Genomic DNA, 24515 nt, shown 5'->3' with positions numbered 1-24515 from the left:
AAATTAAATTTTATTTGATGATGATGATTAGAAAAATAGAACCAGCAATTATATCTGAAGGGTGACATGAAATGCATGTTAAATTTGTTGAAAGGGACTTCATAAGACATTTCAATGCATCCTTAGCTGGGGCAGGATCAACTGTCTAAATGGGTGTGCTTGTCTTTTTATTTTATTGATTTGAGACATTTTTATTGCACAAACTGTAATTTTGCTGTAGCTTGACATGCATGGCTTTGTGTCATGAAAAGATTTGGCTGAGCAGTATTGGCACTTCAAAACAGTCTTCCATGAAGTTTCTGTATACTTTAACCATATACCCCAGATGCCATGCTTCAGAATACCTGCCTAAAATTAATGTATGAAACATCTTAGCTTCAGACCTTAACAAAACGGCTTGAATTTTCTCATCGGTGCCTAGAAAGATTAGTAGTTGCTCAGGATTTTTACTAATTCAGCACAAAATGGAGGAAAAAATAAGAATTTTTCAGTCGCTACACTTCTTACTCTTTCCAGGGTCATAGGTTAGAGAGAAGAAAGCACAGAGAATGTTTCCAGCCATAACAGGTTTCTAAAGCCAGACTGTCTGAAAAATGGGAGAATTGGGAATACTGTTCTTAAACTGGGCAAAACTTTTCAGCTGAAACCTTGCAAATGTTATCATTGGCCTATAAAAAAAAAAAAGATGAATTTTGGAATACCAAGTAGATTGATGGAAGAGCTATCATTCTGTTTCCTTGACCGATTTTTAAATACACTTCTTTTTAAAAGGCAGAACAAAAAAATCTGAAGGAATGCATTTCTGGAAAATACTCTTAAATCCTTAACTTCACTCTGGTTGACAAAAACAAAATGAAGTTAAGCGAAACCTTTTAATGCTGTCTGAAATTGTGTTTCAAATAACTGTGTCTCAATTTACAGGCTCCAGACAAACATAATATTACACCACTCTTATCAGCAGTCTATGAGGGCCATGTTTCCTGTGTGAAATTGCTTCTGTCAAAGGTGAGATACAAATGTTTAGAACAAGTTACCCATTAGTGAATTATGTTACTATGATTTTTAATAGGATTTGCTGCTCCAGCTAAGATCAAAACATCAAACAAATGCTGTTTATGTTACTAAAAGGGAAAGGGTATGCTTGTAAATGAAAAGATAGTTGAATGAAAATGTTCTAGGACTGCAGTGTAGCAAAAGTAATGGCAACCACTAAAGGTATTTATTGTGAGCTCTGACTGAAAAGTTAACAGCAGATCAGGCTAGATTACAAGTGTTTGTTCAGCAGACAGAACAGTGGGGTTTTGCTGGAGTAGCTGTTTAGGTGTCTCTATGTCCACTGTGAAGTTGGTCAGAGGTGTGGTTTCCCTCTGTTTCTCTGAGATGAATGAAAACCCATCAGGGTTAAGAAATATAGATTGAGGGCAATAAAAGTAGGAAGGTGGCAAGCTTTCTCTTCTATAGAGCTTGTAAATTTTGTCCAGAGCAGAATAAACTTACCTAATTTTGGTCTCCTTTTGATTTATATTGCAAAGGCGATCAATTTTACAAAGCAGTAGTTAATTCAAGCAGTGTTTTGTCTCTGTAAGTGCTCCTTCTTGTTATACCTCATTTCCTTTGAAGAGAGAAGATTAACAGTGAATTTGCAGTACATCAACCCACTTAAATTATTCAGACAAAGGAATATATATTTCCTGCTATGCATAACATTAGTTTCCAAGGTAAAACGGCTTTCCTTAACTGCCTTAGCACTGCATGGATTTTATCTCTACTTCACAGAAAGATACCTAACATCAGACTGAGTCAGAGAAGTGAAGAAATGCTGTGACTCTTTAATTTAGGACTCAAGTGGTATATTGGTCTTTTACATCTGTTGAAAGGACTGGTCCCTCATTTAGGACTAAATAAACTAAACATATGTACAGAAAATAATTTTTTTGTAACTAGTGTAGAATTCTTACATTTCTCAACATTTGTCTTCGTGGCATGTATGGGAATTTTAGTTTATTTTACTGGAGAAGTATATAATAATTTAAGAGAGGGACTTAGGCTCTTGTTTTCTGAGCTGCTATTCTTACACAGTTCAGAACTGTGGTATATAATGCTTGCTTAAATACAGACTATTGTCCTTATGTCCTGTTGTCTGATTCAATGTAATTTCTGATACAAGTTCAGTTCTGGGAATTTAGTTTGTTCAGAAGCACACTTGTAAATTTTCAGTTTTGATATTTTTTTCTATGATGTTGGACATATTGCTAGCTTAGAAAGCTTATTTTTATATTTTGTAGTGAGGACTTCCTTTGAGATATTCTCAAATGTAAAAATCTGTTGTTACTTGCAACAGATTGCCACATGTGGTCCATAACTAGAAAGATTTTAATGTCTTGGAAGTGCATCTACCATGTAAATCCTTCATTCTTCAAGACAGAACGAGTCCAAATCAAAGACAGTAACTTTTTCTCTGCCTTATATGCCAGTGGCCAAGACAAATGTTTAATTTTCTGCATATTGCTGTAATACTATCTCCATCTTACAGCCTAGGGTGACTTACAGATTTGGTACCATGCCTCTAGGGTGACTTACAGATTTGGTACCATGCCTCTATGAGCAATAAACTGCTAACATAAAGTAACATCTAGTGATTCAGTTAAACACGCTTGGTACAGTACTAAAAAGTTCTGATTCAGGGAGAGTGTATTATGAGAGCGCTTCTAGAGGTGAAGTTTTTCAATATATAAAACTTAAATTCTTTGTATGGTATTGTCAGATACAGTACGTTACTGTGACCACTGCTTTTTAACCGTTAATGAAGTTAATAGCTAATATTCCCGTGACTGTTTTTACTTGTTGATTAATCTACTGTGACAGTAATTCCCGGAGTTAAGATGAACTTGCCAAGTTTTTAGAGAGCCAAGAGGTTTTATTTTAAAGGATATCTTAGTGTCAGTGAGTTTACCTCATGATTTCTATGTTGTTTTTGTTTACTGTATGGTTTAATACAAAATTGGATTTGCAGCAGTGTTCATGTGGCTCTCTGTGATTGTATCTTGTGATGAAATTGGAAATACAGGCCTTGAGGGTAGGGCTAATCCTAAATTTTGAGATTTTTAAAAATGTTATTTATATATCTACTCATATTATTGACATATATGCATTACAAAAGATCTCCTCTATCATACAGTGTATTTATTGCCATTTCTGTTTTGAAGTGCTTTGCATTCTAAAGTTGCTCTGAACTTGTTTCCTGTGAATGCCTCAAAATTTGAGTTCACGCATGAATTTTCTGGCATCTAATAACAATTATGCATGGATTGCAGTTAGTGATGGCATTAAAGTCCTTCCTGAATCAGCCTTTTTTTTTTTTTCCCCACACAGTTTTTGAGAATGTATTGATCTCTATCATTGCTGTAAATTGATTGGAATTGGTGAAGTCCAATGGTCATAAATACGAGGTAATCATAGAAAGATATGCAGAACGTGAACTTAGTCTAGGACGAGAAATTAGAAAAATGCTATTGAAACTAAATAGCTTGGGAAAGCTTGTATTAGTTTTCATATTTCTTCATGGAGGCCTAGATCTGCTAGTTTCCATTGACATGGACTGGCTGATGAAGTATTTATATTTTTGATCTTTTATCACCACCTCTCAAATTGGCATGGTTTGAGTGGCCTCTTGATTTTAAGCTGACGTAGCCTGGGTTGCTTCAAGGTTGCTTCAAACATGTACTGCTTGTTGTTGAATCTTGTGATCATGCAGTTCTACAAGGAATTTATTCAGGCTGCTAAGCTCTTAATAGAAACCGTTTACACTACTAAGAACTTAATCTAAGAAGTAATGGGGGACCTACACTGACTCTGAATTTGTTAGCTCAGTTTCCACAAAAGTTTTTAATGTATGTGTCACTTACCAGTAACACAACTTCCTGTAGACAGTGCTAATAGTTGAAGTCACTGCATTAACTGTTGTCCTTTAAAGAAGCAGTTTTGTGGAATTGCAAGTCATTTTCAAAAAGGCTTTCCTGTGATAAAGCACTGTTTGTTACTATTTTTATTCCTTAGTAAGGGCTGTTTTGGTGTTCTTAGTTAATACTTATTGCACATATGTAAGCTGAATGTGTGAGACGTTCTAAAATGCAAATGATTTCTTTGATTAGTGAAATCTGGTTGTTTACCCAGGAATCATTAGCAGCCCATATTCAGTTAGACTGCTGGCTCCACACAGCTCAGAATTTGAAACATATTGGAATATAGTATGACAAGGGAAAACATTGAGTTGCATAAGCAGTCTGCACTATCACCAACAGTAGAATTATTTCAGTAGATCAGTAGAATTATTTTACATGGTAGCATTTAGAAATGGACGAAGAATCCAGCCAGATCTTACAAAATGCAGCCTAATTGGTAGCCTTGTCAGGATCAATATGGGTCTGTGGAGATGGGGAGAGATGAAAAAAAAGAACTGACTAAGCAGGTATTGTTACGGAATGTATTGTAGCATACAGCTAAAATTAAGTCACATTTTGCACAACCAGATAACTAAGTCGTATTTAGATGTTCAATTTTTGATGTCCTGTAGTAGTTTCAGTCACATGAGATTGAAGGAATGTTTGTATGTTTCTTTTCATGGCATAATATCTCTTCTAAAGGGTAAGAGGGAATAACGAGCTTGTTTGGATATACAGTCTCATTGCCTGGGTATTGAACTTGCATTGAAATATTTACATCTTTTAACAGTAAGAAAGCTTTTGATTGCTTCATTTTAGCAAAGAATAACGAGGGAATAATGTCTACCAGCATTCACCATTGAAGGTGAAGCTGCAGTCCTGTGTTACAGCTCAGCCAATGTAAATATTAGTTACCAGCAGAACAGGTGATCCTGTTTAGTCATGTAATATTATTACTTGTGTATTCTAACTGCTTCCTTACAGTAGCCCTGGCATCGACACTCTTCATTTTTCTGTACTGCAAGTTAATTTCCTGTAGTTAGTTTTCTGCAAATTGAGGTTTCCAAATTTGTTGTTCTAAATTTAGTTCCTTGCATTAGTTCATGGGATTAGGGAAACACTGATGCCAAATCAAGATGGAATGGAAATACCTTCTGTTTCAATTCTGTTGCATTTTCAGTGGTCTTGTGATGGTGGCATACCTGTTCCAGAGGGTGGCCTTCTGGGTTTTGTTGCAGTCGTTGCAAATGTGCAACAGAACCCATTTTTTTGTCTTACTGCTCACCTTGTATCTGCGTTGCCTTGTAAAAGTGGCAGATGTTTGCTTGTTGTCATATACTAACTGCTTACTTAGTTGTCTATGTGTTTTTCTAGCTGAAACTTGAGAATAGGAGATGTGGAACAGATGAGAGGAATGAAGCTATAGACTGTCTAGCTGGCTCATTAGTATATTTTATACCCATACTTGCCTCATCCTATCACTTACAGTGGCTCAAGTTCTGTCTGTTGCCACTATTCATATTTATTCTTGAAGAACTATGTGGAAAATGTTATTAGTTTTGGTAACGTGTATAAAACAGAGCTCTTGCTGTTTTTCCATGTCTGAAGAGTGATGCATCTGTTCTAAGAAAAAAAAAGTTACTTAAGGCTAAAGGTTACTTATCCCTTGCATGTTTTTTGACACACCTGTATTTTTTTTTTGTTTTTGTATTAATCTGCTTCTTGACTGTGCGGTATAAGATTTACGTTTGGCTAGCAGCTTATGTAGGGAGGACTCTGGAAGTACCTGATCACAGGAAATCATGCTGTTTGGATATACGGTCTCATTGCCTGGGTATTGAACTTGCATTGAAATATTTACATCTTTTAACAGTAAGAAAGCTTCTGATCGCTTCATTTTAGCAAAGAAAATAAAAAAAAAATGTATATTGAAAATCTTTATGAAAAAGTAGGGTAGGCAGAAATAATCCAAATATACAATAATTTGGGTTAATAACAAGTTTTTGGCCTTTGTATAGGAAGTAACAGTTGTAATATTGTGTGGGTTGAGACTTCAAGGAGGTGAAAAGTGAAATAGATACTTAAAGAAGCTGTAGCTGCATGCTCAATGGGAGGGGATTTCACTGGTAGGAAAAAGTCTAGAATCTTCCTGCTAAAAACACAGTATGCCATGCTGCTACCTCTCTTCTAGTACCGTTTCAGGAAACTCAAACTGATTGCTTCTGGATAAATTTACAATTCCTAGATTGTTTTTCCTGCCTCTTCCTTCCTATTACAAATGCATTAAGTTGTTTTGTCAGCCACAACTTCAAGTTATGAAATAGCTAACATTTTCATAACTACCTTGAGGTCCTGCCTGCAGCACTCTGTTATATACTAGAACTGGAATATTATGAAAACTGCAGCGTAGAGCTCCTTCCTTAATCTTGTGTGTTATAATTCTTTGCCAGTTACTGTTATGGGTAAAACAGACTCAGCATAAAGGAGTGTAATGTAATCTATTGCTTACTGGTAACATACTAGAGCAGTGAGAAACTAAAAGCACCTTCACTCTCAATCCACCCTTTTCTACCTCTTCCATTAGAGCAGGGTTATGAGGGTTGCAGTCAGTCCATAAAATTTAATCTCTGCCCCTACTCCAGTGTCGGGTCCCTCCCATTGGATGCTGTCCTTCCCGAACTGGATGTCCTGCATGGACTTCTCACAGATTGAAACTCTTCAAGAACTGTTTCAGTATTGGTCCATACCAAATGGTCAATACTTCAGAAGCAAACTGTTCCAGCACAGGTCCCCCACAGGTGGGCGGCAGCTCCCCCCAGACCTCCTGCTCCTGCGTGGGCTCCTCTCCACGGGCTGCAGCTCTGGCCCGGGGCATGCTCCTGTGGGGGCCCTCCATGGGCTGCAGCCTCCTCCAGGCCACATCCACCTGCTCCACCGGGGGTTCCTCTGTAGGCTGCAGCGTGGAGATCTGCTTCATGTGGGACCCATGGGTGCAGGGGGACAGCCTGCTCCACAGGCCACAGGGGAACTTCTGCTCTGTGCCTAGAGCACCTCCTGCTGCACACACCTTGGGTTCTGTGAGGCTGATTCTCAGGCTGTTTCTTATCATTCAGTCTCTCAGCTGCTGTTGCACAGCAGGTTTTTTTCCCTTTCTTAAATCTGCCTCTCCCAGAGGTACAACTGATGCCACTCATGGCTAAGCTATGGCCAGTAGCAGGTCCCTTTTGAAGCTGGCTGGAACTAGCACTTACCTGACATAAGGCAGCTGGGCCGCACTCTCACAGTCCACCCTTGCAGCCTCCCTGCTACCAAAACCTTGCCATGTAACCATTGTATACGCAGACACTTCAGAAATTGTAGGATGATTGAAGGATAAAAGTATTCAAATTCCTTCCTGTCTTTGGAAGGGTATTAAGGGCTGCCTAAACCCAGAAATATAGCTCCAAGTTTCTTCTTAGAATCCCTTGAAGAATTTAAAGAGTGGTGATCTGTGAAAGTGGGGTAACCCCATAACATTTGATTTGACCTTGGAAAGAACAATCATCAAAAGCAGTGAAGTGTACTATAAGGAGAAATCATGCAATGGAATTTCCTGGTAGATTTTATAGGAAGTATTTGAAATGTGATTCAATATTAATTAGTGGTTACAAATGACTACTCTAGCAGGTTGTCACAGTAATTTTTTCAGCTTCAGAAAGCCACAACTCTATAAACTGCTTTTACCAGTGACAAGACCCGCGGGAACGGGGTTAAGCTGAGGTAGGGGAAATTTAGGCTTGACATCAGGAGGGGGTTCTTCACAGAGAGGGTGGTTGCACACTGGAACAGGCTCCCCAGGGAAGTGGTCACTGCACCGAGCCTGTCTGAATTTAAGAAGAGATTGGACTGTGCACTTAGTCACATGGTCTGAACTTTTGGGTAGACCTGTGCGGTGTCAAGAGTTGGACTTGATCCTTAAGGGTCCCTTCCAACTCAGGATATTCTATGATTCTACCCTTTGGTAAATCCTTTGTTCAGTACTGAAGTTGATTACAAGGATTGATTTTTTTCAAGCTTTGTTCTGATGTGATGGTTTAATATGCTTAACCACCACCATTTTATTTTTATAGTGTTTTCTTCTACTCGTGAAACAGCAAAAACATTATTAGGTTGTTCTTTTATGATGAATCTACTTTGAACTGTAGCTTCACACATTACCGTAATTGATGTTGATATTCAAATTCAGACATTTTTTCCTATATGAGAAATCAGATATAGCCAACATATGGTTATTTTGTATAAACAACATGACTTGCATTGTTTAAAACAAAAAAGTTACCTGACTTTGCTCTCACAATTGCAGTGCATGTGTAGTATATACATGCATATATATGGTACTGGTAAATACCTAACATGGCTTGAGGGTAGATGTATTATACTAATCTACAGGTACTTCCTCGAAAGTGCCTGTGTTTACATACAGTATTCTGAAGTTATTGTTTCAGTGAGGACTTCCTGATACCTTGTTCAGATGCTTTGATTTTGGAATCTTGAGCACTCAGTTTAAATTATACTATAAGAAACTTAAATACAGTTTGAAAGCTTCAAAACTGAAGATAGTGTTTGAGTGTGTTCAAGCTCTGCTGTTGTGCTAATTGTAGTGATCAGCCATAATCAATTACTGTGATGATTTAGATGGATTGGATTAGTTAATTGTTTTTTACCAGAGCACAGTTGTGGCCTTTGATGGTTTAAGCTTGTCCAATATCAGTTAAACCAAAACATTGATAATATGGTAATTCAAACTTAAAGATAAATGTTTTTGTTAACATGTATACAATATTCAAATAGTGTCATCCTTCCAGACATTTAAGGATTAAAGCTCTAATGCTAGTCTGAAATCATCATTTAATCATAGAACTGTAAAATGTACTTAAGTACATGTGCATGGAGGGAATGTATTGTACTTGAAACTTTTCTGTACATTAGAAAGGACTTTATCTTCCATTTGGGAACAAGAGTTTAATGTTTGTTCTCTAAATTGCTGCTACATGTATGCTTGATAAGCCTACAAAAAGCTTAATTAACCTACTGTTACTGGTAGCTAATAGTACATGTACAGTATCATTGATTCTCAAGTTTGAAAGACTCCAAGCACTGAAATACACAATTCATAAAGCAGGGTTTTGTTGCCCTCAGTAAGGGATGGTTGAATTTACTAAAGTAAATGAGTTAATCTTTAAGAGTTAATTTCTAAGTTAATTTTTAAATTTGTCAGCAGTAGCATAAACCTTCTAGGTCAGAACTGAGACACGCTTTTCTAACAATCACTTATTTTGGTTACAGTATTTTGACCTCTGATATATCCCTAAAAGGTGCTTTTTGATGAATCCATTTATCAGATTCCCACAAAACTGCTCTTTTGTATAATCAATCACTTCTGAACTATTAAGCCTCAGTTATACAGTATGTATGTAGCCCAAAACCAGTTTGGGGAATTCTTGGTATATCTTTGAAACTCGACAGCAAGTTGAATATGAGCCAGCAGTGTGCCCTGGCAGCCAGGAGGGCCAACCGTGTCCTGGGGTGCATCAAGCATGGCATTGCTAGTAGGTCGAGGGAGGTGATTGTCCCGCTCTACTCTGCGCTGGTGCGGCCTCACCTCGAGTACTGTGTGCAGTTCTGGGCACCACAGTATAAAAAGGACATGAAACTGTTGGAGAGTGTCCAGAGGAGGGCTATGAAGATGGTGAAAGGCCTGGAGGGGAAGACGTACGAGGAACGGCTGAGGTCACTGGGCCTGTTCAGCCTGGAGAAGAGGAGGCTGAGGGGAGACCTCATCGCAGTCTACAACTTCCTCGTAAGGGGGTGTCGAGAGGCAGGAGACCTTTTCTCCATTAACACCAGCGACAGGACCCGCGGGAACGGGGTTAAGCTGAGGCAGGGGAAGTTTAGGCTTGACATCAGGAGGGGGTTCTTCACAGAGAGAGTGGTTGCACACTGGAACAGGCTCCCCAGGGAAGTGGTCACTGCACCGAGCCTGTCTGAATTTAAGAAGCGATTGGACTGTGCACTTAGTCACATGGTCTGAACTTTTGGGTAGACCTGTGCGGTGTCAAGAGTTGGACTTGATGATCCTTAAGGGTCCCTTCCAACTCAGGATATTCTATGATTCTATGATTTTGAAGTTCATGAAAAACGGTGGAATATCATTCCATAGACCTGCTGAAGAACAGACCTGTAGAGGTTTGTAGAGTGATACCAGAAACTGATCTGAGTTTGCCCAAAATATACTACAGTAAATGAGAGCAAAGCAACATGAAAGTAATTAGTTTTAGTCTAAAGAGCAATTTGTTTTTGATTCTAAGATAGTGCTTGATGCTACCTTAACAGTAGCTTTTTTATTATTAATTTTAACATATTTCTTTCAGGACTTTTAAAAATATTCCTGGTCATTTTAAACAGTGGAGTGGTTTGCAGCATATAGTGATTCTGAAGTAGAGCTGTTATATATTGTGTTCAGTCCTATCACTTCTGCCTTTTCAGTATTATTAATGTTAAATAAGATTAAGGATGTTCTACTCTTAGCAAAGTGAATTATCAGTAGTTTTTGACGAAGTTGGAAATGAATTGTATTAAGTACCAAGAATTTAGTTTATGAGGTAAAGATGCAAGCATTCTACAAACAAAATAACAGATATAATGTGCACTAATAGCTAACATAAGTCATTGTGCTTCGGTTTGCTTTTAGTTTTTGCCAAGATAGCAGAGGTATTTATTTAAAAAGCAGAAATTTATAAAAATTGTTTCATGCTTTTCTTCTACATTACAAAAGATAAAAGTTTCGTGTTACAATAGATGTTATTTGATCAGTTTTGACTACTTCTAATAGAGGTTGCCATTTGTGGCACAGTTCTTTTAGAATACCTCTACCGTTTTTGTAAAATACCTAATACAACTTGATCTTTGCTTACTACTAAAAATGTGTCACCTAATTCAATAGCATACTTTTAATTTAGCACCTTTTTTCTCTGACACTGGCAGGATCAATGCCATTTGAAAAAGTTGTGGGCTTGACCAAATTTGCTCATTTATTCCTTTCGTATTGGGGATTTTAGAGGCTTGCAAGCCTCTTTAGAGGTTCAGAAGTCTTCTGAAGTCACTTCCAAAAACATTCTCCAAGAATTCACTTGCATCCTTTTTGAACCAGCTGACGTCTGTCTCTGTAACTTCAACGGGAAACTGATTCTGAAAGTCCACTGCTTGCTGTGTAAACCAGTTTTCTATTAGCTAGGTTCATCAAGCATTACCAGTTCAAGTTTCACAGGGTTTAAAGAGCTCTGCATTGACTACCTGTCACCTTCAAGATTCTTCTGAACTGCAACTGTACTATAGTAACTATTCTGCTCCCTTCAGAGCATTTTTAACGCTTCTGCTTTGGATAGTGTCTTAACAACAAACAAGAATGTTAGCTCTGTTTCACGGTGCCAAAGAGAGTGTGTGTCTGTGTGTGTATATTTTAATGTGTATAAGTAAGGAAACATAAGCAAGAGAACATAAAACAGATGTTAATACCTTTTTACTTTGGGGAAGTAGAGAATGCTGTGGAATCACTTTCTTGTATGAATTTTTCATTAAATTTGCTTCCTGGCAGTGTTGTACTTCTGAAAATTGAAGTCCTCTTGACCTGAACTTTATTATTTTCTTATTATTGAATGCAGGCAGGAATCTTTCTGCATAGTGAAGAGCTGTTCTCCCAATTTATGAACATTGACTCTAGTGTGTTTCTGAACACTGTTCTCCTAATTTATGAACACTGACTTTATTAAACTTTATTAAATCTAAACTTTATTAAACCACATCATTCTTAGGTGATCGTGACCTTCTTTATCCTACATTCAGTAAAGCTGCTTTAGAAATTCAAGTCTACCACGTCTAGCTGTTCTGAAGTACAAACGTACCTGTGGGAGAAAAGCAGTCCTAAGTCTATACTAAAGTTCTGTTAAAAGTTACTTCAGTTAAGTTGTCTTTTATGCTATAAATGCTGTACACTGGTGGAGAGTTGGTGTTTTTAGTGGAAAATCTTTCACAAACATTGGGTTTCAATGATTTCAGCCAAAGGGTGTATTTGTGTTGACCAAATGGTCTGTCCCCAGAAAATGACTAAGTCAGCTTACGTTCAGACCCAAAAGAACAGTGATACTGCAGCAGATAGAGTGTACCATTCTGTCCAAGGATGTTGCATAGCAAGAGGAGAAAGGTAAATGTTATCACTCTTGTCACTGCAGTGATTTATTGCTTACGTACAAAACATATGCCTGCATTCTACAGTCTGAAAAGTGTGGAGAACATTAGCAGCATCAAAAGAGTTACTGCAATTATTAGTAACCTCCATGGAATTCTATGCTGGAGTTCAAGACAATTTTATTTTCACAGGCTCTTTCTCTGATACCAGAAACCTGTCTCCCTGCCCAACAGCTGACTGCCACCAGTCTGTTCAGTTGATGTCTTGTGTTAAGGGTCTGTAGGGGCTGCAAAGGAGGTAAATGGCTGTAAGCAGGGTCAGTTTGGCCAGTGGACTACAGGATGAGCACTAGTGTGTTTTAAAAGTACTGCAAAGACATCTCCTTAGAATGGCAGGTAGAATATTTCCTTCTTTGGCAGCAAGTTACAGTAAGGTGAGATCCGAAGTACGAGGAACAATTACAGTGGGAAGTATAGTGGCAAGGGTTGTCTTGGGAACAAACAAGGTATTACATGTAGAAGTTCAACTGGTTTTCGTGTGTGTAACCTTTTTTCAATAAAGAAGCCCTTGAAATTCTAGATTCAGTATGTTCTTAGAAAATTATTGTGTGTCCTTTACGATTAATCTATGCACTTTCTTCCCTTTAATGTACTGGAAAATAAATTCGTATTTTATAGACAGATTATACATGAAACTCAAGGCAGAACTCTTACATGTTCTTGCCAAAGCATGTCTGTACCCACAGTGTTCTTCCTGTCATTTGATTGAGCTAATACAGGCATTTTAAAGTGAGAATTGAACATGTTTTCATGAGGAGTTATTTTGGAATCTAACTTATTTTCAGGAAACATCTTGGTCTTGATTTCTGTAGTTCTATGTTCTCTAACTTTTATCCTTTTATTTAATTTATTTAATTTATTTAACTACCCTATTTATGATCTACTCTGGGTTTTTATTTTTACATATATATGACCAGTGCTCAAAACAAACATGACTAATCACTCTTTGCTTTTGTGGTTTTTTTCTTCTTCTATATTTCTGGCACTGGGGCTGCTTCTGTGGTTACTATTCTCCTACTGCCCATTTGGTACCCTACTGCCCATTTGATATATTTGTTATCATCTGTGAAGTAATGCCATATCTGTAAATAAAATGCCTCCCTGTTCTGTTTTGTTATTTTTAAGGTAGGCTTAGCTTATTCAGAAACTTATTCAGAAAGGTTGTTCAATTTTTCATTTAGAATGACTTCATTTTTTTTTCCATGTAGTAATAAGGTTTTTTTCCTTCCAAAATGGAAGAGAAGCAGAATGCTAGATGGATGTAATCTGTTATGATATAGAAAAAGAAAACATTTCATGTAAGCTCTGAAAGATCTTATTAACTAATTTAGAATGTGGAAAAAGATGCTGCACCATAGATTTCATAGAAATGTATGGGACTGAATTTTTACATTCATATGAATAGTTACTGAATACAAATCCTTATAGTTCTGTTCTACGTTAATTGATAAATTGTTGATCTTGAAATTTGCTCTGTGACAGGTTACTTGGCTTTTTTTTTCTAGCTATAAAGTTTGAAGTTTAGCTGCATGCTGAATAGCTTGATAAATAAATGTGGCCTGTTCATTTCCTAAATGAAAACATGCACTGGACTGAAAAGGTGTAATTTAATCAGTGTAATTATCCAAGTTAAGTGTTGTGATGTTCTTGATACTTCCACAGCCTAACTTTATGAATTGACAGTCCTTCTCAATGTCTTTACAGGGTGCTGATAAGACTGTGAAAGGCCCAGATGGACTAACTGCCTTTGAAGCCACTGACAACCAGGCAATCAAAACTCTTCTTCAGTGACGGATGGACTGATATCTTAAATGTCTCTCCTGTGGCCTCACACTGCTGCCTGTCTGTCACTCTTTGCATCTTCCAGCTTCTTCAGCTAAATACTTTGGGGGGAGGGAAATTCTTTATGAATCAGACTAGTTAGGGGCCGGTATCGAAGATAACCTGTTTGGAGAGGGTTGAAAACAATTATGAGCAGTGTCCCTCTAGGACTTCTTTTCAGTGCACAATCTCTTCCCATTTCTAGTGAAAACAGAAGAAGAGAGACCATGATCTTGAATTTTTGGCTTGCAAACCTTCTAGGTTAGTACTAAGATTTTTGTTGGAAGATTCCTTTAGATGGAAAGTACTGTGCTATGTACCTGAAACTAATTGTGAAGGGGACAATAGTCCCATGCTCTTAGTGTCTGCTATAATCTGAAGTGTAGTAATATAGGTGGCTGGGTTGCTTTTCTCTCATTTCTCTGTGGGTAGCTTTATTCTTCCTCTGCCTAAAGCTTACGTTGCAGTTTTGAGGACTTTTGATACTAGTTATTGGAGCTGGTCTTTTTATTGACTAATTGGATGTCACACTAATATTTTTTTCTGACTCTTGAGTAAACCAGAAAAGATGAGTTGAGGCATGGTGTTACACTCCAGAATATCTGCCAACATAGTTTTGGATGCTTGAATATTTTTTTCCTTTGCATGTTAGTCCAAGACAGGTTTAAAACAACTGTTTCTGAGAAAGTTAAAAACATCATTGCACTTATTTCTAAAAATGATTGTAAGATAGAATTTATTCTTTATTCACCATGTCAGCATAAAATTAATCCACATGTGAAAGCTCCAGGCTGTTTTGTATGCAAAGATAATCAAGTCGTGCAAAATGAACAGTAATTATTTAGACATAAATGTCAGGTGAATATAGTTGCTAAACTTCTCTGGTAATTTAAGTACTTGGGAGTTCTCTAAGTTGAGATGTTAAGAACAGAAAGACTTAAAAGTTGAAAGCTTCACTTGCTCTTATTGCTAGAGAAGGCAAAGTAATTGTGGGTATCCTTGATTTGGTGCTTCATTATTGGCTGAACAAATCTCTTAAATTTCGTTACTAAAGCATGGGGCTTGTTCTGAAAGTTCCCACTACAACCAAACCACATTAACCATTGAATTCTAGATATGACTTTTTGTACCAGTAAATATGGCAGTGCTATTGAAAGCCTTGACAACTCATGAGAAGGTACTTAAGAAATTGTTAGAGATTCCTGTCACATCCTATAGTCCTCAGGAATGCCTGAGCTTCTGGCTTTCATCTTGAGAATTTTCATTAGAATGCTGATTCACCCAAGACTGAACAACAGGTTTTATTGAACAGAATTGAGTACCGCAAACTATAAATATTTTCTTTTTTTTAACAGATTTCACACTTTCTGATAACATATACAGAATACAGAAAACAATGTATATAGTATCTCATGCTGAATTCATTAAAGTAGCCGATACTACTTTGATATCACTGTTGAAATTGAGAGGATATGTAGAAATAGGTTGGTGACTACAACTCATAAATATTTAATGGAGACTTAGTTTTACTTGAATCATGTTGCATATTATTATTGAATGTTTCAACTATAAAAAGCCTTGCATTTAGATTGTAAAATGAGAACAGACTGATTTACACATACATGTACATCTATATCCCATAAAGAATGCAATGGAGCAAACAATCAACTCTGGCCATCAACAGTACAGTGCAATTACTTCTTGCTTCTTGGATATGGGTGTCGAGGAAGAGCAGAAAGATTGGAAATCAGTGATAAATCAATTGGTGAGCTGCTGATAAAAGATGAAGCATGTTTGGTGAACAGTGTGTTTAATGACTATTTAAAGAGAACTCTTTAATCTTATCTCTGATCAGTGCTGAATTGTCATGTCATTGTAATAGTGTTTGAACACAGACTATAGGTTTAACTCTATTCAGCTATAAAAGTAACCATTTTTGGCATAAATTTACCTCCATATTATGCTAGTCAACTCTTAGCTATTAAAGTACTAGTCTAGAAAACTGCAATCTGTTTTTATGTGGAAAATTTGATTATTCAAGTTTGTATTGATTAGTGTCAAGTTGTCTGGCCATAGTGTTTGTTTTTTTTTCTCCCTGTATTCTTTACTGCACTTCCCTTAAACTAGCTTCAGTGAGCATTATAATAGTAAAGAAACATCATCTTTGTACTAACCCTTGTGGTGATTCACTGAGGTAATTTTGCCTCCCTTTTTCTACAGTTACGTGAACACCTTATCTTTTTTTTCTTACTTCACTTGAGGGGAAAAAATGCAAACAAACTTCAGTGAGACAAGTATTAATTTGGCTGTAATATACACCCAAGCTGCCTTTCCAGTTCGTTAAAAGATGGCATTTAATGTTTGATTTGTAAAGAAGAAATACTCTTTTTTTTTTCTTTTTTGCTTTTTGCACTACATGAGAGGTGATTGATCGTTTTGTTCAGAATTAAAAAAAAAAAAAGCTAAATTCTTTTGTAATTCTCTAGAAACTGGGCTTGTTCATTCATTCCCTTCTTGATAACTATGTTGTGGGGAAAAAGTAATGGGTGGGTGCCTGTATCTTTGAGTAGGTCCTAACTAGATGAAAATACCAAACTGTAAATTATTTTACATTCTTTAAAGAACATTTAAATACTTTATCAGACTGGAATCACACACACTTGGAAATCCACTCTGTTCTTAAACCTTTTCCTTTGAAACTTGTGCTGAATAACTTATAACCTGAAGTGTATTTTGAATTTTGTACCCTCCTTTGTTAGGGGGAAGCAAATTGGAAAAGTAATGTAATAGTTAAATGGAACTTATCCTTGAATATAACATTGAATTATTAGTAGAAGAGGCTGGCAAGAGTGGAGTGTCCTAGGTCAAGCAATTGCAGTGTTGCATGCAAAATTTCAAAATGAACTTGTCTTAATTATATTTTGTAAATGGATAAACAATCATCTTTCTACGCAGTGATGGAAGAATAGTGCTCTGTGCATTTTGATATTTGACTTCCTCTTTTCACCATCGTTAACTGTTTTGACACAGTTGGGTTCATTATCATGGTTCATAGACATCAGAATGCTAAATGATACTGTATTTTTAAGTTTGTGTTGCAAGAATGAATGGAATAAACTTGAATTGTGCGATATGGGAATCTGGAGTCTTACTTCTTTTGCTTCTGTTTTATTAATCTGGCTACAACTTTGTATTTGCTTAAAAGGCATTTAAGCTTCATCTCCCTTTTACAGTGATTAAAATACTCAGGTACTTAAGATTTAAATGTGGAATAGAAGCTCCCTTGAGAACTAAGTATATAAAGCTTTTGATTAATTCTGTGGTCTTGTAGTCTGCATTTCTCAGTTAAATGGTAATGCATAATATTAAAGATCTGTTATTCATCTTAAATTTTAAGAGACATTCTGTAGTGGAGGGATGTCCCTCTTATTACCTGTTAGGGAGACTATGAATTACTTTAGTCTTTATCACAGAAAGTAAACCAGTTGTTTACAGAGAACACAGATGATATGTAAATAAAATTATATTCAAATGTATATTTGTTATGCTTCCTGACTCATCAGGGCTACGTGCAGTAGTGATTTATATCCAATTGTTTGATATGGTTTATTTCTAAAATACAAACTTTTGAATTAAAAAAAAAAGTATTGAAGTGGGAAAATTGTATGAATATGAAAAAAGTGAGTATTTCTAAAGAAAATTAGTATCTGTGCAAAATTTTGGAAACAGGGACTTAATGCTGTATGCGCAACCTTTCAGTCGACATTGGAAAACAGAAGAGGGGGTTGTGTTCATCATAAATAGTTTTCCAAAGCAGTTCAAATAAGTGATAGCAGGTGGCAACTGATTTGTGCTTGGATTCCTGTGTCCATCCTGTTTTATTGTTTGTTTTTGATGGATAGATAGCTTTTCTGCAGGACAAAGTACAAGCTAAGCTTTAGAAGGTAGATTTCCTTCATTTTTTTCTGGCTAACCAAATTCATCTATACGTGTAAGCACTTATCTTCATATTTGTTTGTCCAATCTTCCAGAAAAAATGGATTTCTTAGCGCAAAAGGAAGTTGGCCTGAAAAAGCAATTTTTTTCAATTGGATGACTTGATTGTTTCTCTGTTTTGAGAACAGTATATTCTCCTCAAAGCTCTCCTCAAAATATTTTTGTTTTACTCGAAAGCTGTTCCAAGATGCCAGTTTATAACTGTTATTCTGTAAACTTTGAGACATAAAAACCTGCATTGATTGGAAAGCACTTTGTTTCTTTAGTACTTTGAAAGGCTTCAAAAGCATACAGTATTACCCCACTTGGGAAGTGACTGATAATTCCTAGGAGTAGCACTTTCTTTCTCCCTGCCTCAGCAGTCAAAACACTATTTCTAGTAACTCAAAACCATTAAAAAAAAAAAAAAAATCCAATGAAATACTGTAGTTGGCTGTTGTGATCGAATGTTAATGTCTGAAAGCCCTTCTTTAAATAGGATAAGTCCTGGAATCTTTGCTCTTCAGATTGTACCTGGAGAGCACCTGTATGCATACCTCTATTCTCCTGCTAGAGAATACACAGCTACTAGTCTTGAAGTAAAGAGATGATTTTGAAAAAGGAAGTGTGTCTGTCTAGCTGATGTCCCACACAGTGGTAAGCATGACTGTGCAGATTAAACTTCTTCACTCTAACTATGCCTCTCTTACTGGGCTGTGATTCTGTTACCTAGACACTGATTTGGTGGAGATGGCTGCTCTGCAGACACTTAATCTGTTTCTAAATCATTGTTATCTATGATATCATGTGATGTGAGGGAGATCAGCAGATGAAAGGAAATTAAAGGTAATTACAAATAATATTCACATCTAGCTCTATAGTTGTTACATAGCAAATATAAACTTTTTTTTTAAAAAAAGATGTAAAAGCAGTATAACCAAATGTTTTTAAACAATTCATTTTGCCTTCAGTAGTTCAGTATCTTAAATAGTAGAAAGTAACACCAATTTGAAATAAAAACAGAAGTGTTCTCTATTCTTTACCCCAACTGTATATATGTGTGTGTGTGTGTGTATACATGTCCTTGTAAGAGGAAGAGCGCTTCAGTCTTAATACCAGATCAATTCATGCTGCTCATTTGACTATATACTTAACACATGTTGATGCTTTTTATAGGTATTTAAGATTTTTGAGGAGAACCACCCATAATATGGATCATAGGTATTTTTTGGTGAAGAAAGTTTCAGTTTTATCACAACTTTTTAGAAAAATCTGTCCTTAAAAGCAAGTCTCTTTTCTAGTAAGAACAGTTATTTAGTTTTTCTCTAAGACTTCATTCAAGCTACCCTTTAAAGGAGCCTAATGAATCCTAATGACTATGTAAAATATAGGTTGCAGTGTGTCCTTCGTATTAAAGAAAAAAAAAAAAAAAAACTGACAGAGCTCTACAGGAAAGGTCAGCACTACTTAAAAATAGATGTGTTCCAAGTCTTCAGAATAAGGGGATGCTTTGCTAAATCTAAATGTGTGAAACAGCAGTATTTCATTCCTGTTGTCAGCACTATCTAGGAACATGTTTATATATAGATATAAGTAAATTTTGCAGGAGCTCCTTTCTGCACATTAGTAACAGAGTACCATGAATTTTAGTCTTTTGTAGAGTGACATTAAACCAAATATCGTCACTACAGGCAATTTAAATAAAAAAAAAAAGTTCCATAAGCTCCATCCACTACTTCTAGTGTTTTGCTAGTACTGCAAAATCAAACAATAACGTGAAAATAGTATGAAAACTGCATTAGAGAAACTTCAGGAAGTAGTAGAGGAGGAATCAACGATGACTATGAAGGGTTTGCATTTTCCCAAGCCTGAAGGTAAAAACTAGTCTTCAGTAAATAGATATAAACGGGATGTGCTTTCATAAAGATAACTATCCCTATATAGCTGAGAAATGTGCTGAGGTTTTAACTGTAGACAGTTTGTCTTCACCAGACAAAGTTAGCATGTTTTTAAATGTACAGAATAGAAGGAATTATCAGATCAATAATGTGTAGATGAAGGAAAGTTACAGGCATATTTTAGCTCAGTCAGGAATAGTGGGCATGCTGCTGACCACAGCTTCCACAGTGTCTCTGATGACCAGGCTGTTGAGTGCTTGCATTATTTCATTTAGCTTTCATGGCAGCTTTTTGCAGCTGTCAGCAGTTGCACACACACAATGTTTCCAAACTTTTAAAGAAACAACCTGAATTTGCTTTTCTGGTAATACTTGCTTCCTTCAATATGGTGAAAACTTTCCTGAGGGGAAAAGTTAGGTTTTAATCTGCTTTTATATCGGGGTTTGAGGAGGGTAAGCTGTTTCCACTTAAAGGTTTTCTCTAAGAATAAAGTTAATTCTAAGAGCAAAGATCTAGTTTGATAAAGGAATGCAGTATTTACCAATAAATGTGGATGTAAAGGGAAACAACGTGCATCAGTATCACAGTGCTAGCTATTACTTGAGAAGAGAGCTAAATTTAAAAAATAAAAATAAAAGTAATAAAAAAATGCTCTAAGATGGTAAGTAAAAAAAGCTTCAGTTTTCTAAACTATAATTAGGTAGGTAGTTCTCATTAAAGCTGTGTAAAGATATTTAGAGAGAGAATTATTGTTTTTAATTGCCAAATTTGTCATTTAAAGTTTCAGGGGACTTCAGTTTCACCTAAATTGAGAACTACCAGCTTAGGATTTATAGTTTTGTGGGGTTTGGTTTTCCTGCTTTACTGATGAGATGAATCTAAGAGCTGAATGAGAAGAGTAGTAATGGTAGTGAATGCATATGTACGTATAGTGTGTGTGATGTGTATTTATATAAGACTGTGATTCTTCTGAAATGCTGAAGCTGAGAACAGGAAGATTTTTAAAAGAAAGTAAGGCCCCATCTCTGTTTAGTGCTTTGTGTTATCTATTATTATGATGTAAGTAAAAGATGAAGAAGCTCTGCTTCTACCTTGAAATATTCATCACTTTTTTGCTATCTTTGTTTGCTGGTCATGAATAATGCTTTAAAAAAAAAAATATTTGCAAAACCTTTTTTTGGAAAAAAGCCTTTCCAGCAAAGTCTTTGTTCTGTTGAGAAGGTAAATTTTGGAGAAGGAAATGAGAATCAGTGTTGTCTAAATAGGTTAATCTGAATTTAAAACCCAGGAGTTCTGCACCAGTGGAATCCACCACCAACAGGGAATGTCCACAAACAATGGAAAATCAATCCACGTAACCTGTGTGATTAAAGTACAAAGTAAAGAATTAGTGTAAAAAATATATATGAATTGATTTCCTCTAATAATAACAGATTAAATCACTGCTCTAGTGGCTGTGAACTGAGTGAAGATACTGATCTTGTCCTTCTAATTTAAAGACCCTAAAGCTTTATATGATTACTTGATAAGACAGTTTGATATTAAAGGGCAGTCTCATAGAAGCATAAACTTTGATTATCTGGAGTGTTTCCAGTGATGCACCATGTATAAAAGCAGCTTCTCTAGAATTACTTGAAGTCATTAATTGAAGAAATAATGCCACTGATAATAGGACCTGCTTTTGACAAGTCAGGATGGGAGGGACATGTATGCATTAGCATTTTGGGGCTTTTATTCAAGGGGATATTCCTTGATATTACAAAGTTGAGAGTCAGGACAATGAGTCAAAACCACTAGGTAGCATATCTCAATTCATCTAACAAATTTACAATTAAAAAGAAGAAAAAATCTCAAGCTAAACACAAATTTATTGTGCTACAATAAATTCAAGTTTGCTGTATGTATAAAAATTGCTTGCCTTCAAAACATTCCTTCATATATGTTTCTCATAAACTTCCTCTAACTGAAAATATTTTCTCAGTACATTTATCAGAAACTTGTCTGTTCACCAAAGTTTTTGTTTCAAAATAAAAGAAACCACTTTCTAGTTCATATCAATGTTTAACTATTTTGCTTCAAAAGTGTTTTGGAGGTGGGAAGTCTTGAAAATTATGTAGCTGTTCATGGAAACAAAGTGAAACACTTCCTCTTTAAAATAGCCTTTTTTTTTTTTTTTTTTTTAGAAATATAGCCGTTAATTTTAAAAGAGGCAGAATACTGTGGCAAAAATCCAACCACCCATTTGTCTTCATCTTCAGTAGGAAAACCAACAGCTATATTCAAAGTTGACTCTACTGAAGCTGTTTTTTGTTTGTTTGTTTGTTTTTCTCCCAAACTCATCAGTACAGCCACCAAACCAGATCATTAGGACTCAGCCTGTTTTCTGCTTAGAATTGTGATATGTCTGGGATATCACCTGAACAATGCCCTGGAGTTTTATAGTGTGACCTAATTGAGCTTCATGCTACAGTCCATTATAGTGCAAGGCAGAGGAAGAAGGTTATTTAGGACAAAGTTCTGAGTGGAGTTATTACCTGACTCAGTTTCTGTATTGTAGACTTCCCAGTATACACCTTTCAACAGGTAGGGAATACTGATAGCTACCAAAGTTGCTGTTAAACAGCAGTTTGTCATTACCATGTTATGATGGCCATAGCCCATCTTCTACAGTCTGTTAGAAAAAGCAAATTATTTCTAATGTTAGTTTCTATAAAGTCTTCCCAAACATTGATTCTTTTTGTGCATGTGCATGTATTTCCTTTTTTGTTATCTTGCATATTCTTTAGGAAGAATAGGCTTCCTAAAACAAGAATTCCATTAAGTTTTCATTGCTCCTTTTCATAAAGGAAAGCTGCAACTTTACATTTTACAGTAGAAATGTATCTTTTTTGTATCTTTTTTTTTTTTGAAAAAAAGTATCATAATTATATCCAATGGTTGTTTTCTTCTCTATTATATTAGTGTAAGGACTCTTGTGCCAAAGAATACTTCTCAAATATAACTTTGTCAAATTGCTATGAAAAACTATTCCTACACCTGATATCAATGCCTACACATTGATAAATCCTGAACAGTTAGTGTAAATAGAATACAGGAGGGAGATGTTGAGATGCCATTAGAACTGGGTTCAATACAACAATAACAAATTTGTTTTGTGACCATGCCCAAACCTCTCTGTATATCACCTGTTGATTGAAAAGCTCTTTTCTTTCTTTTCTTTCCTTCATTTTTTATTTGTGCATTTGGCCTGTAAACTGACTGAAGCATTATCTCTGAGGACCTGACACACCTTAAAGTTTTTTATGTGTTCTCAGTCAGTAACCTTCTCAAGAGCATGAAAGAGTTTATTTAACGAGAGAAATGAAACAGATGGGAAGCACACCAACTTCTAATGTCAGAGGTTTAAATGGTAAGAACAAAACTCAACCTTATTAATTAATGAAATTTCTGAAGATAGATTTAAATATTTACAAAGCCATATTAAATGGTAACTTGAAAGAAAAGAGATCCTACGCAATAAGGTTGTATATCCTGTACACTCAAGGAGGTGCTTCTAAGGCTGTGTTCTCACTATAAACAGCTGGGTATAAATTGGCTGTTCTCTCATCTGATTAAAAATAAAGAAATAAAACTGGCATTTAACTGACGGTTGCTTTGGGGGAATGGAATTCCCTTGATCCCAATTTGCAAAACTTGGAGGTTGAGGGTTTTTTTTTGTTTTTTTTTTTTTGGTTGGTTGGTTGTGTTTTTTTTTTTTAATTGCTGTCAGAAGTGAAATTTACTGAGGTATACAAAGTGAAACATACTGTAAATTAATGTTAGTCTCTCTGAGTAGTTTCTAAAGATCACATTTGGCTAGGCTCATTCATTCCCCACGTGTCCAACTTGTAATACGTGCTTTCATCTTCACCTTACCTTCCTTACTGTACAGCTTTCTAAAGCTGTAGTTTGACCCCATAAAAGATGCCATGTGGCATCTTTACTTCCAGGAATGGAAGTATCAAAATCATCAGGTGGTTTTAAAATGCAGCAGTATTGGTGGTGCCAGAGATCCTTGGTGCCACCCTGAAGCAGTTTGTTTGTAATACAGATGTTTTCACCTGCATATTGTTTGAGACCTGGATGGTCTTTTGACTACTTTTCTCCTAACCCTACAAGTCAATAGGCAGCTCTTCGTAAAAGAGGAGAGGGAGGAAAAGAAAAAAGAGGGAGAAAGATAGCTGTTGATAATCAACAGTTCACTGTTCAACTCTTGTCTTTTTCAAAGCCATCACAAACATGAATTTTCAGTGTTTTTTTTTTTTTTTTTGACAATGTTAGTAGAGGCATTTTTTCCCTGTTTATAGAAAAGTTTGCAGAAAGTTTAAAGCTTTCTACTAAAAGATTTATTTTGTCTAGGAATGTAGCAGGCACTGTTCTATGGGAAAGACTGAAGGAAATAAAAATTTGAAGTCATAAATGAGAAAGTGATTGGCCAGTTTAAAAAGAGTCTATAGTCTGGAGATATGTGGAATCATCTGTATTACCAAATATAGAGAAGAAGAAGAAAGGAAAAAAAAAGAAACAGAATGAACTTTTTAGAAGGTTATGAAATATC

At 36.0% G+C, this 24515-nt stretch overlaps 1 protein-coding gene across 1 annotated transcript in view; it reads left to right on the top strand.

Moving 5' to 3' along the window:
- Nucleotides 1–17184, top strand: part of MTPN (myotrophin) — a 42839-nt gene extending 25655 nt beyond the window's left edge. Inside the window, exons 3-4 of the mRNA XM_068662653.1 lie at nt 922–1005; nt 13929–17184. Coding sequence (XP_068518754.1) covers nt 922–1005; nt 13929–14015 — 171 coding nt within the window. The 3' untranslated portion in view covers nt 14016–17184. The remainder of the gene's footprint in view (nt 1–921; nt 1006–13928) is intronic.
- The last annotated feature ends 7331 nt before the right edge of the window (nt 17185–24515 follow it).

The sequence above is a fragment of the Anas acuta genome, chromosome 1, assembly GCF_963932015.1.
Source record: "Anas acuta chromosome 1, bAnaAcu1.1, whole genome shotgun sequence".
In the NCBI taxonomy this organism is placed as follows: Eukaryota; Metazoa; Chordata; class Aves; order Anseriformes; family Anatidae; genus Anas; species Anas acuta.
The sequence above is the reverse complement of the archived record's forward strand: the minus strand, read 5'-3'. Positions and strand labels throughout refer to the sequence as shown.